Here is a 13,437-nt window from a genome sequence, read left to right on the forward strand (position 1 = left end):
AAACATTGCACTCTCAAGAAGAAGAGACACTCAAATACAGTGTCTTGGTGGTTCAGGCACTTTTGACTGCCACTATACAGTAGCAATGGTCTGTATACCTGTACAGGTTGCCTGGGTTTTTGTTGGGTAGATAAGGAGCCCTTCACTGGTGGTGGTCATTGTCAGTCATTTCTAAAATATTTGCCTGAGTTAGTGAGTGTGCAGTCAGACGGCAGGTAAGAGGTTAAGGTGGCAGTGTTCAGGGTTCCAGATGTCTATTGTTTTTCAGTCTGCGGTCGAAGGAAAAGGAGCCCGTAATCGTCCCCAGATGGTTGGCAAGCGGCTGGACTCATTTTCAATTCACAACAATGGGTGCGTTTATGAATCCGATGGACACTCTCATGGTAAGTGAAATCTTGAGTTTACTCAACAAATCTAGCGGTTTATCGGGAACATCTTTCTCCTGGCTGTCCAAGTGAATTTCTCACCGTCCCCATCCCCAAGCAGCTCCTGCAATGCTTCTTTGTTCACCAGTCATGACCCTACTCAGCCACTCAATTGCTACTGGACTTACACCTGTGAGTTGAACATTTCGCCCTCAGAAGGATGGGCTCATGTGGCAGCAGATCATCAATCATCTAGCAAGGGCTTCAAAGGCTGTTACTGACAGCTGACTCTCCATTGGTCCAGATGCCAAGTCTTCGTCTTCACTTCACTCAATTTACAAGTTGACCTTAGTTAAAATGTGTCAATTTAAAACCAGTCATCAAGAAAAGGTTATCAGGAGGACTCACTCATGGATGTAAACAGTGACACCTCACTGAGCTCCCATGCCCTGGCCTGCTGATTCACCTCCTGCTCCTAGCTGACTCAGCTGGGCCTGGTGTGTGAACTGTGAAGTCCAGCATACTTTTCCATGCCCCATCAGTCACCTTATCAAACTACCTCTGCGAATAACATCACCTTTGACAGGGTTGAAGATAGTCATGAATAGTGGTGTGGTGATACTGTATGTTTTATTGAGCTCTAACAATGTGGTTTCTTTTTTGATTGACAGATTGCCTATGGAACTATGGAGAACAGCCCCGTGACATTCTGTGGCTTCCCATTAGACAACTTGGCGAGAAAGTCACAAACTTGGATGCATTACCAATAACTTACAGGTACGTCTCAGGTGTGCATATGTTTGAATGTCTTAAACTTCTTGTATAATAAAAGTTAAAGTTTTATTGTCACGTGCACGGGTACAGTGAAATGCCTTTCTTCCAAGCTTTGTCTATTAAGCATGCCTACACATGTACATGTCTTATGCACAAACATCGAACTGCTGCGAGCATGATTTCATTACCATGTGGTAACTGATTGCAGTAGAGTCGCACCCTGTTGTTCTTACCACTGCTGTTTCTCAGGCAAGGTAGTTGACCCTGGCTCTGGAGAGCTCAAGCCTCTTCAGGGGCTACTGTATGATGCTGGAGTACTGGGAAGACCGTTGCCAAGACAGACGAGTGCATCACCAAAGACCACTGGTTTAAGGCTGGGTGAGTGGACAGGTCTGGTCCCAGACCCCTCCCAAACGGTGATGTCTCTCCTTTGACTAAAGTGTCACACGTGTCCTCCTTACACCAATATGCAGTGACTTTGCCAGTCTCGACAAGTATGGCTACTGAATCAAGGACATGATCATCCAAGGAGGGGAGAACATACACCCAGCTGAGATTGAGCAGTTCCTACACACCCACCCTAAAGTCCAGGAAACACAGGTTAATTCTGTATCTGTTTGTTTGTATTAGCTTGAACAGAAGCAGAGGGATAGTTTTATAGGGAAATGTTGTCCTTTTGTCAGTGGCTGTAGACTAAGGACAGCTAATGTTGTTTCTTTCTTGCTCTCTCTCTCAGGTGATAGGGATAAAGGATGGGCGTATGGGAACGGAGGTGTGCGCCTGCATTGAGCTGACGGAGAGGCAGGATTGCAGTGCTGAGGACATCAAAGTTTACTGCAAGGGAAAGGTGAAAGATTTAAATAAAAAGGCCCAGAGACTTCCTTCTGTGGCTAAATACCCAAAAATGTAATGTTATTCTGTTTCTCTTCTTTCCCATATCAAATTGCTAATTTCAAGATCCCACACTGTGACATTTGTGAAGGGCTACCCACTCACCGTTTCAGGAAAGGTAATCTCTTAAACCATATACTCTTGCTCAAAGCTAATTTTATATGCTCCATATGTTTCTACATAAAAACAAGGGAGACACCGACCAAAGTTTGTTTTTGTTTACACAATTCTGAAGATATATTCAGGAAGTTTAAGTAAAATCATCTTTGATGAACCGTCGATTACATTACCTCATCCATTCCTCATGGTCCTCAGTCTCTCTCAAGGGACACTTTGAAATCCTTTAGAAATGGAGAGCCCTTTGAGTAGCCCGGCCCTGCATGTTTCTAGACAGGAGGGAAGTGAGATGAAGCACTCTGCACGCAGCAGTCCTGCATAACCCATTCAGAGGGCGTCACGTTGGAAGGAGTCACGAACCACCATGACTGTCTGTTCGATCTAAGAAACCACCCCGACATTAAACGTGTATTTAATACAAAGAGTTATTCTCTCCTTTCTTTTTAATTCTTCTTTCAGATACAGAATAACAAACTGCGTGAGCAGACAGAGAAGCTTCTGGCTCTGTGAAGGACTATGAAGGAATGGGAGAAAGTGTAAAGCTTATACCTCAGATGCATGCCCTATGTTTTTTGATCCACTCTGCCAAAGCACTTGCTGGAATCAAAGCCATTGTGTTGAGCTCAATTGTACCAACATTGTTGCAGAACCTGTTGGACCAATGCTATGTTTTGGCAGGCACAGGTTAACAGGAAAGTGAGGCCATGTACAGCAAAGTGCCTTACACAGCACAGTCAGCTAAACACCAACAGCCAAATGATTTTAGGACCAACCCAGATTCTCTTGTGACAGCCTTGAAAACTAACTAATCAATCTGTGACTTACAGACTTACAAAAAGCTGCTTTTTACACCAAATAAAGGTTTTATACTTTTTAGCCATGTGACCAAATCTCTAGGGACCAAGAGTTGAGAGTTGAAGGAACTCTATCTGCCTTTTTACAGTGCATTCGGAAAGTATTCAGACCCTTTCACTTTCTCCTAATGCTAATCTTATTCTAAAATGTATTAAATCGTTTTTTTTCTCTCATCAATCTACACACAATACCCCATAATGACAAAGCAGAAATGTTAGCAAATGTATTTAAAAAAAACTTAAATATTACATTTACATAAGTATTCAGACTTTCTACTCAGTACTTTGTCAAAGAACCATTGGCAGCGATTGCAGCCTCGAGTCTTATTGGGTATGACACTACAAGCTTGGCACACCTGTATTTGGGGAGTTTCTCCCATTCTTCTCTGCAGATCCTCTAAAGCTCTGTCAGGTTGGATGGGGAGCATCGCTGCACAGCTATTTTCAGGTCTCTCCAGAGATGTTAGATCGGGCTCTGGCTGGGCCACTCAAGGACATTCATATACTTGTCCCGAAGCCACTCCTGCATTGCCTTGGCTGTGTGCTTAGGGTCGTTATCCTGTTGGAAGGTGAATCTTCACCCCAGTCTGAGGTCCTGAGCTCTCTGGAGCAGGTTTTCATCAAGGATCTCTCTTTGCTCCATTCATCTTTCCCTTGATCCTGACTAGTCTCCCAGTCCCTTCCGCTGAAAAACATCCCCACAGCACTATGCTTCACCGTACGGATGGTATTGGCCAGGTGATGAGCTGTGCCTGGTTTCCTCCAGACATGATGCTTGGCATTCAGGCCAAAGGGTTCAATCTTGGTTTCATCAGACCAGAGAATCTTGTTTCTCATGGTCTGAGAGTCCTTTAGGTAACTTATGGCAAACTCCAAGCGGGCTATCATGTGCCTTTTACTGAGGAGTGGCTTCCTTCTGGCCACCATTAAGGCTTCCTTCTACCATTCTACCATGGCTTCCTTCTACCATTAAGGCCTGACTGGTGGAGTGCTACAAAGATGATTGTCCTTCTGGAAGAACACCCATCTCCACAGAGGAACTCTGGAGCTCTGTCAGAGTGACCATCGGGTCCTTGGTCACCTCCCTGACCAAGGCCCTTCTCCCCAATTGCTCAGTTTGACCGGGCGGCCAACCCTAGGAAGAATCTTGGTGGTTCCAAACCACTTCCATTTCAGAATGATGGAGGCCACTGTGTTCTTGGGGACCTTCAATGCTGCAGAAATGTTTGGTACCCTTCCCCAGATCTGTGCTTCGACACAATCCTGTCTCTGAGGTCTACAGACAATTCCTTAGACCTCAAGGCTTTGTTTTTTTCTCTGACATGCACTGACAACTGTGGGACCTTGTATAGACAGGTGTGTGCCTTTCCAAATCATGTCCAATCAATTGAATTTACCACAGGTGGACTCCGATCAAGTTGTACAAACATCTCAAGGATGATCAATGGAAACAGGATGCACCTGAGCTCAATTTCGAGTCTCATAGCAAAGGGTCTGAGTACTTTCTAAAAACCTGTTTTCACTTTGGCATTATGGGGTATTGTGTGTAGACTGAAGAGGATTTTTTTATTTAATCCATTTTAGAATAAGGCTGTAACATAACAAAATGTGGAAAAAGTGAAGGGAACTGAATACATTCTTAAAATAAAACATGTACTGCACCATTAAAAGTCAGGCATAGGTGTGTCTGTTTTTATTGGAGGACAGACGTTTTTTGCTTTTCCATTGATCTCAGTGGAAGGTGGACGGCTGTTAAGCCTGTGGAACACCTCTCGAACACGCCTATAGAGGCATGCAGACATACAGCTGGTTAGGATTTCCTCTCAGATTTATTTTTCCATGATACATATGCTCTGCACATGACACTTGTCTGAGCCAGGTCTGCAATTTTTCTGGATGAGAGACCCAGACCCTGCCCTGGAACAGATTAGAGGGCCAAAAAGATCACAGGTGCCTTCGAGGCCTGCTGAGGGTTAGTCAAATACTTGAAAATCAAATGGAAAATACATATGGGTGTATCTCAGGAATGCACTGAGTTTTACAAATATTGAGATTTGTTTACTGAATGCAGAGACTTTTCTTTGGGACCATACTGTATGTCAATACTGTATGTCACTGACCAGCATAGTACTTGATCACAGACATGACTGCTGGAGATTTTGGCCCAATATTGACCAGCTTTGGTGATATTGACTGCTCCAAAATATATTTTATGAACACTTTTGACTATGACCAGGCCAACAATATCTGTCATTCTCCACCACAACTGGGATGTGGAGCACCAGAACAGCCCAAACCACCCAGTCAGTATGACACTGCAGTATCTGTGATATTTAGACAACCCCCACATTCCAGAAGATCAGTAACAAGGCTATTCTCCATAAGCTGTTTGGGATACATTGTGATTTGTAGATCACTGATTCTGTGCAGTGCCTTACTTAGTCCAATCCCCTTGAACATGCTGGGTAAATCCAATCAAAGGGACATAATAGCTTATGTCATCTCTAAATCAGCAATGACAAACTGGGATGAAGTGAGTTGACTGAGTCAACTGAGTCTAAAGTCCATATTGTCAATAGCTGAGAGCAACAGAGCCAGTTCACTTCACAGCCTTCAATGTGGCAAAGCAAACCAGTGGGACTGTCTCCCTCATGTGGCATTGAAGTGTAAAGCAATTTTAAGTCTTGGAAAGTATGTTTGTTACAAAGTCCTGCATCATGAGTCATTGTGCACATCTATGTGATTCTCTGTTCCTCTCATTAAGAGCATAATATAATTTCAAATATGCAAGCCCCCCGAGTGGCGCTGCGGTCTAAGGCGCTGCATTACAGTGCTTGAGGCATCACTACAGACCCGGGTTCAATCCCAGGCTTTGTCACAATCGGCTGTGACCGGGAGACCAATGAGATGCACAATTGGCTCAGCATCATCTGGGATGTGGGGAGGGTTTGGCCTGCTGGGATTTCCTTGTCCCATCGTGCTCTAGCGACTCCTTGTAGTGGGCCAGGCGCCTGCAAGTTGACTTTGGTCGCCAGCTGGACGGTGTTTCCTCCGACACATTGGTGCGGCTGGCTTCCGGGTTAAGTGAGTAGTGTGTCAAGAAGCAGTGCGGCTTGGCAGGGTTGTGTTTCAGAGGACGCATGGCACTTGACCTTTGCCTCTTCCGAGTGGGAAGGGGAGTTGCAGCGATGGGACAAGACTGTAACTATGAATTGTATATTATGAAAAAGGGGTAAATGTAAAATGTTATATATATTCAAATGTCCTGTTTTATTAGATCAGACATCTGATCTAGCAATCATGTCTCCAGACTAGCCTAGTCCTTAGGAAGGGGGATCCCAGTGCTGTAGGATTGTGTCCCTGCATAAGTGCCTCTGCCCTGGCCACCTGATCCTTAGTGCAGCAGTCCTGGAGGAACACAGAGGCCAAGTTACGCAGGCGTGGGCTATGGGAGATGGAGAAGAACAGCATGCATTATAGCGGTGCGGCGTTGGTGGTTTGGGAGCGTGAGGCAGCCATGGTAAGGTTCATGTTGATAGCACAGTCTCCTCACGCCGGCTTAATAGACAACCCTTTACCTAAGGGATAGCTTCCTTTTGTAGGATCTGGCCACTGCACTCCTGATCGGGTTACATAGACCCCTAGAAATACACAGAAGTATTCAGTGATGGAGAGCAGTGGCGGTCGGTGCCGTTTAAGATGAGGGAGGGTGATAAAAAAAATTGTGAGCATGGCCTTATTTCTATCGCAGCATATTGGATTCAACCAGTTCAATGTAACATCGATAGGTTTCGGCTACTACATGATACTCAAATTTTCTCCATACCCATCATGAGGTTGCAACAACCTAGCATATGAATGAAAGTTTTTGGAAACAGGTGTCATACTGACTGGGTGGTTTGGGCTGTTCTGGTGCTCCACATCCCAGTTCTGGTGGAGAATGACAGATATTGTTGGCCTAGTCATGGTCAAAAGTGTTCATAAATTATATTTCGGAGCAGTCAATATCACCAAAGCTGGTCAATATTGGGCCAAAATCAGGTCAAGATACATCTTTGCAATCAAGGTGACACACAATGATACATTCAATTCCGCCATGCACACTCTCGCCTGCATCTAGCTGATCTGGCGCGTAATCATTAGTCCAACAGTTGCAAACGAGAGTTTCTAATAAACAAATTCATGTATGCTTAGCCCCGTTTTGTTTGCTCCTGTTTAAGAAACATTTTTCAACAGAATCAACTAAATTAATACACCCCGGATCACACGCAAACACAGTTCACTTTCATAGCAGCGAGATCGTTGTATAATTCCTTCTCGCATCTATGCGCTCTCCTCCTCTTTTGAACATCTGGACTAAGGTACGTAGATACAGTTGAAGTCGGAAGTTTACATACACTTAGGTTGCAGTCAATAAAACTCGTTTTTCAACCACTCCACAAATTTCCTGTTAACAAACTATAGTTTTGTCAAGTCGGTTAGGACATCTACTTTGTGCATGACAGAAGTAATTTTTCCAGCAATTGTTTACAGACAGATTATTTCACTTATAATTCACTGTATCACAATTCCAGTGGGTCAGAAGTTTACATACGCCTGTGCCTTTAAACAGCTTGGAAAATTCCAGAAAAGGATGTCATGGCTTTAGAAGCTTCTCATAGGCTAATTGACATAATTTGAGTCAATTGGAGAGGTACCTGTGGATGTATTTTAAGGCCTACCTTCAAACTCAGTGCCTCTATGCTTGACATCATGGGAAAATCAAAAGAAATCAGCCAAGACCTCAGAAAACAAACTGTAGACCTCCACAAGTCTGGTTCATCCCTGGGAGCAATTTCCAAATGCCTGAAGGCATGCCTGCTACCACGTTGATCTGTACAAACAATAGTATGCAAGTATAAACACCATGGGACCACGCAGCCATCATACCGCTCAGGAAGGAGACACGTTCTGTCTCCTAGAGATGAACATACTTTGGTGCAAGAAGTGCAAATCAATCACAGAACAACATCAAAGGAACATGTGAAGATGCTGGAGGAAACAGGTACAAAAGTATCTATATCCATAGTAAAATGAGTCCTTGGTCGACATAACCTGAAAGGCCGCTCAGCAAGGAAGAAACCACTGCTCCAAAACTGCCATAAAAAAGCCAGACTACGGTTTGCAACTGCACATGGGGACAAAATCGTACTTTTTGGAGAAATGTCCTCTGGTCTGATGAAACAAAAATAGAACTGTTTGGCCTTTATGACCATCGTTATGTTTGGAGGAAAAAGGAGGAGGCTTGCAAGCCGAAGAACACCATCCCAACCGTGAAGCACGGGGGTGGCAGCATCATGTTGTGGGGGTGCTTTGTTGCAGGAGGAACTGGTGCACCTCACAAAATAGATGGCATCATGAGGGGAGAAAAATGTGTATATAAAAGCAACATCTCAAGACATCAGTCAGGAAGTTAAAGCTTGGTCGCAAATGGGTCTTCCAAATGGACAATGACCCCAAGCATACTTCCAAAGTTCTGGCAAAATGGCTTAAGGACAACAAAGTCAAAGTCTTGGAGTGGCCATCACAAAGCCCTGACCTCAATCCTATAGAACATTTGTGGGCAGAACTGAAAAAATGTGTGCGAGCAAGGAGGCCTACAAACCTGACTCAGTTACACCAGCTCTGTCAGGAGGAATGGGCCAAAATTCACCCAACTTAATTGTGGGAAGCTTGTGGAAGGCTACCTGAAACTTTTGACCCAAAATAAACAATTTAAAGACAATGCTACCAAATACTAATTGAGTGTATATAAACCTCTGACCCAATGGGAACGTGATGAAAGAAACAAAAGCTGAAATAAATCATTCTCTCAACTATTATTCTGACATTTCACATTCTTAAAACAAAGTGGTGATCCTAACTGACCTAAGACAGGGAGTTTTTACTAGGTTTAAATATCAGGAATTGTAAAAAACTGAGTTTAAATGTATTTGGCTTAAGTGTATGTAAACTTCCGACTTCAACTGTATGTATCATATATACGTTCTCTATATATATATCACAACACGTGTCACTTGTGCCATACTCAGCCATTCTCATTCTCCTCTGTGAGCATGTCCAAGAAGAGTTCAGTCACCTGAAGGGTTCTCAGGTCCTCCAGATTCCTCGGATTGGAGGCAAAGTTGGCGAAGTTTGCCAACACTTGCTCTTTCTTGTAGTTACACCAATATTTACACATTCTATTAACCACATGGCCGACCTGCATAACTATGCTGGAAACGTACCGTCACTGTCTGTGTCCCGAAACTCAGTGAACCGATCAGATCTCTTCACAGAACATCCTTTTCCCGACATCATGTGTTCGTCACAGGTACTATGAGTAAACGATTGACTCATTTTTTTTACAATGACGAACGTTCATTCCAGGTAAATAAAACATTCATCTTTGAATTTTTCATTTAGGTGTTGTTGCTGAATGCTTGGGATGCATTGGTCTGTCTTTGAATTGTTTCCCTACCAGGACACAGTCCTTAAAGTGGCAATCAGCAGTAGAAACAATAACAAAGCGGGCTCCCGCCCCTGGTTCGGTGAAAAGATAAGGGATGGTGCTGGAGAAATGTAACCACTCTCAAATTCATGGATGCAAGCACTGACCAACCATGATACACAAATTATAGTTTTAACCATGTTTCGAGGCTATAGTGTTTACATTTTCTTTGTTTACAAATGTTGGAGTAAAAAACAAGTGTATATTTTGGGGTTCTGATGAGGTACGACAGTTGAACTAAGTTCATGAGGCATTTATAAGTTATATTCTTCAAGAATCAAACAAGTAATTCATTTGTAAGTCCATAAATGTATGTAGCAACTGCTGATTGCCCCTTTAATGTCACTGGTTCCACCAAAAATGCACATTTAGTTTTCTTTTGAGGAGGAGGATATTACCGTGTTTTACTTTATTGGTGAATAGGTGGCAACTATATTCATGTGTATGTTTTATCATTTAAATAAACTCTCACAAGATAAAATAGATTTAACCAATGTATTTTGTATCCAGCTAAAGTCAAGCTTTTGCATGCTTGGAGAGGTCCCGTTATTATACCTCAGTGGGGGAGGTCACTATAGATGTTGCCCATGTTTTTGCAAGATACTAGTGGAATGAGAACATTTTGCAAAATTTCATGGCCCGTGGTTGTTGTCTACCATGAAACAACATCAACTGTCTGTCGTAAATAGGGTGACTACATTTATGATACCCAATGCGGGACAACAGGATGATTTTGCTGAGGAGTATTTTGAGCACTTGTTGGCTGCTTTTCCTTCACTCTGTGGTCCAACTCATCCCAAACCATCTCAATTGGGTTGAGGTCGGGTGATTGTGGAGGCCAGGTCATCTGATGCAGCATTCCATCCCTCTCCTTGGTCAAATAGCCCTAACACTGCCTGGTGGTGTGTTTTGGGTCATTGTCCTGTTGAAAAAAAATAATCACAGACAGTGTCACCAGCAAAGCACCCCCCACACCAGTACACCTCCTCCTCAATGCTTCACATTGGGAACCAAACATGTTACTTGAACTCTGTGACGCATTTATTTGGGCTGCAATCTGAGGTGCAGTTAACTCTTATGAACTTATCGTCTGCAGCAGAGGTAACTCTGGGTCTTCCTGTCCTGTGGCGGTCGTCATGAAGTCTTAAAGTAATGATGGTCTGTCGTTTCTCTTTGCTTATTTGAGCTGTTCTTACCATAATATGGACTTGGTATTTTACCAAATAGGGCTATCTTCTGTATACCACCCCTACCTAGTCACAACACAACTGATTGGCTCAAACGCATTAAGAAGGAAAGAAATTCCACAAATTCACTTTTAACAAGGCACACCTGTTAATTGAAATGCATTACAGGTGATAACCTCATGAAGCTGGTTGAGATAATGCTAAGCGTGTGCAAAGCTGTCAAGGCAAAGGGTGGCTACTTTGAAGAATATTTTGATTAGTTTAACACTTTTATGGTTCCTACATGATTTCATGTGTTATTTCATAGTTTATGTCTTCACTATTATTCTACAATGTAGAAAATAGTAAAAATAAAGAAAAACCCTTGAATGAGTAGGTGTGTCCTCCCTCCCTCTGACGATCGCACAGGTGAAAAGCCAGATTTGGAGGTCCTGGGCTGGCGTGGTTACACGTGGTCTGCGGTTGTGAGCCCGGTCGGACGTACTGCCAAATTCTCTAAAACTACATTGGAGGCAGCTTATGGTAGAGAAATTAATTAACATTAAATTCTCTGGCAACAGCTCTGGTGGACATTCCTGCAGTCAGCATGCCAATTGTATGCTCCCTCAAAACTTGAGACATCTGTGGCATTGCATTGTGTGACAAAACTGCACATTTTAAAGTGGCCTTTTATTGTTCCCAACACAAGTGTTGTAATGATCATGCTGTTTAATCAGCTCCTCCATATGCCACACCTGTCAGGTGAATGGATTATATTGGCAAATGAGAAATGCTCACTAACAGGAATACAAACACATTTTTGCACCAAATTTGAGAGAAATAAGCATTTTGTGCATATGGAAAATGTCAGAGATTTTTTATTTCAGCTCATGGAACATAGGACCAAAACTTTACGTGTTGCGTTTATATTTTTGTTATAAAACTATTTGTTTTGAGCTATTGTCTGTGTATATTTGATACATCTAATTGTATATGTTGTATGATGTGGCACTATCAGCATTTGGAGCACCAAGGCCTGTAAATAAATCTACACTGAGCATGTCAACCTGCCTTGCCTGCTGCAGACATGCCCTTATGACTACTACAAGGTCCATATTTTACAATTACATAGGCTAATCAAAATGTGTTGTAGACAAAATAATGAAAATGGCTGTCTGGTAGCCTCAATAAATAGCCAAAGATTTGTAATTGAACAAGTTGTTGCATGTAAACAACATTATTTTGTCTACAACACATTTTGATTAGCCTATGTAATTGTAAAATATGGACCTTGTAGTAGTCATAAGGGCATGTCTGCAGCAGGCAAGGCAGGTTGACATGCTCAGTGTAGATTTATTTACAGGCCTTGGTGCTCCAAATCCTGATAGTGCCATCCTACAACATATACAATTAGATGTATCAAATATACACAGACAATACTCCAAAACAAATAGTTTTATAACAAAATTATAAGCACTTAACCTACGTAAAGTTTTGGTCCTATGTTCCATGAGCTAAATAAAAAATCTCTACATTTCCATATGCACAAAATGCTTATTTCTCTCAAATTTGGTGCAAAAATGTTTGTATTCCTGTTAGTGAGCATTTCTCATTTGCCAATATAATCCATTCACTGACAGGTGTGGCATATGAGAGCTGATTAAACAGCATGATCATTACAACACTTGTGTTGGGAACAATAAAAGCCACTTTAAAATGTGCAGTTTTGTCACACAATGCAATGCCACAGATGTCTCAAGTTTTGAGGGAGCATACAATTGGCATGCTCATTTTGCAGGAGATATCCACCAGAGCTGTTTGAGGAATTTAATGTTAATTGAATTTTCTCTGCCATAAGCTGCCTCCAATGTAGTTTTGAAATTTGGCAGTCGTCAGGCGGGCTCACAACCGCAGACCACGTGTAACCACGCCAGCCCAGACCTCCAAATCTGGCTTTTCACCTGTGCGATCGTCGGGGAGGAGGACACACCTACTCATTCAAGGGTTTTCTTTATTTTTACTAGCACTCACATTGTAGAATAATAGTGAAACATAAACTATGAAATAACACATGAAATCATGTAGGAACCATAAAAGTGTTAAACTAATCAAAATATTCTTCAAAGTAGCCACCCTTTTGCCTTGTTGGCTTGCTGCACAACAGCATTATCTCAACCAACTTCATGAGGTTATCACCTGTAATGCATTTCAATTAACAGGTGTGCCTTGTTAAAAGTGAATTTATTGGAATTTCTTTCCTTCTTAATGCGTTTGAGCCAATCAGTTGTGTTGTGACTAGGTAGGGTGGTATACAGAAGAATAGCCCTATTTGGTAAAATACCAAGTCCGTAATATGGTAAAACACTCAAATAAGCAAAAAACACAGACCATCATTACTTTAAACATACGACCGCCACAGGACAGGAAGATTGTGAGTTACCTCTGCTGCAGGCAAATAAGTTCATAAGAGTTAACTGCACCTCAAGTTGCAGCCCAAATAAATGCGTCACAGAGTTCAGAAGTAACATGTTTGGTTCCCAATGTGAAGCATTGAGGAGGAGAGAATATTAACTGGTGTGGGGGTGCTTTGCTGAGTACACTGTCTGTATTATTTTTTTCAGCAGGACAATGACCCAAAACACACCACCAGGCAGTGTTAGGACTATTTGACCAAGGAGAGGGATGGATGCTGCATCAGATACCTGCCTCCACAATCTTGACCTCAACCCAATTGAGAGATG

At 42.5% G+C, this 13,437-nt stretch overlaps 2 protein-coding genes across 2 annotated transcripts; one reads left to right on the forward strand and one right to left on the reverse strand.

The window, feature by feature from the left end:
• The first annotated feature begins 1,052 nt into the window (after positions 1-1,052).
• Positions 1,053-2,571, forward strand: LOC106589270 (medium-chain acyl-CoA ligase ACSF2, mitochondrial). The gene is made up of 5 exons (XM_045710283.1): positions 1,053-1,142; positions 1,389-1,739; positions 1,876-1,986; positions 2,097-2,148; positions 2,346-2,571. The coding sequence occupies exons 2-5, from the start codon at positions 1,656-1,658 to the stop codon at positions 2,375-2,377; spliced, it is 279 nt and encodes a 92-aa protein (XP_045566239.1). The 5' UTR covers positions 1,053-1,142; positions 1,389-1,655; the 3' UTR covers positions 2,378-2,571.
• Positions 2,572-6,292: 3,721 nt separating this feature from the next.
• LOC106589176 (armadillo repeat-containing protein 7-like) lies at positions 6,293-9,309 on the reverse strand. Its single transcript, XM_014178915.1, has 2 exons — positions 9,074-9,309; positions 6,293-6,471 (listed from the first exon to the last, which is right to left on the reverse strand). The coding sequence occupies exons 1-2, from the start codon at positions 9,246-9,248 to the stop codon at positions 6,293-6,295; spliced, it is 354 nt and encodes a 117-aa protein (XP_014034390.1). The 5' UTR covers positions 9,249-9,309.
• Positions 9,310-13,437: the final 4,128 nt, after the last annotated feature.

The sequence above is a fragment of the Salmo salar genome, chromosome ssa28 (assembly GCF_905237065.1).
Source record: "Salmo salar chromosome ssa28, Ssal_v3.1, whole genome shotgun sequence".
Classification (NCBI taxonomy): domain Eukaryota; kingdom Metazoa; phylum Chordata; class Actinopteri; order Salmoniformes; family Salmonidae; genus Salmo; species Salmo salar.

Bases quoted from the DNA above. Each gene is read 5' to 3' on its own strand.
- LOC106589270 (XM_045710283.1), top strand. From the start codon at position 1,656: ATGATCATCCAAGGAGGGGAGAACATACACCCAGCTGAGATTGAGCAG. The intron at 1,740-1,875 runs GTTAATTCTGTA...TCTCTCTCTCAG, and splicing joins CTAAAGTCCAGGAAACACAG to GTGATAGGGATAAAGGATGG. The intron at 1,987-2,096 runs GTGAAAGATTTA...GCTAATTTCAAG, and splicing joins AAGTTTACTGCAAGGGAAAG to ATCCCACACTGTGACATTTG.
- LOC106589176 (XM_014178915.1), bottom strand. From the start codon at position 9,248: ATGCAGGTCGGCCATGTGGTTAATAGAATGTGTAAATATTGGTGTAAC. The intron at 6,472-9,073 runs GCTGAGTATGGC...CGCTATAATGCA, and splicing joins CACAGAGGAGAATGAGAATG to TGCTGTTCTTCTCCATCTCC.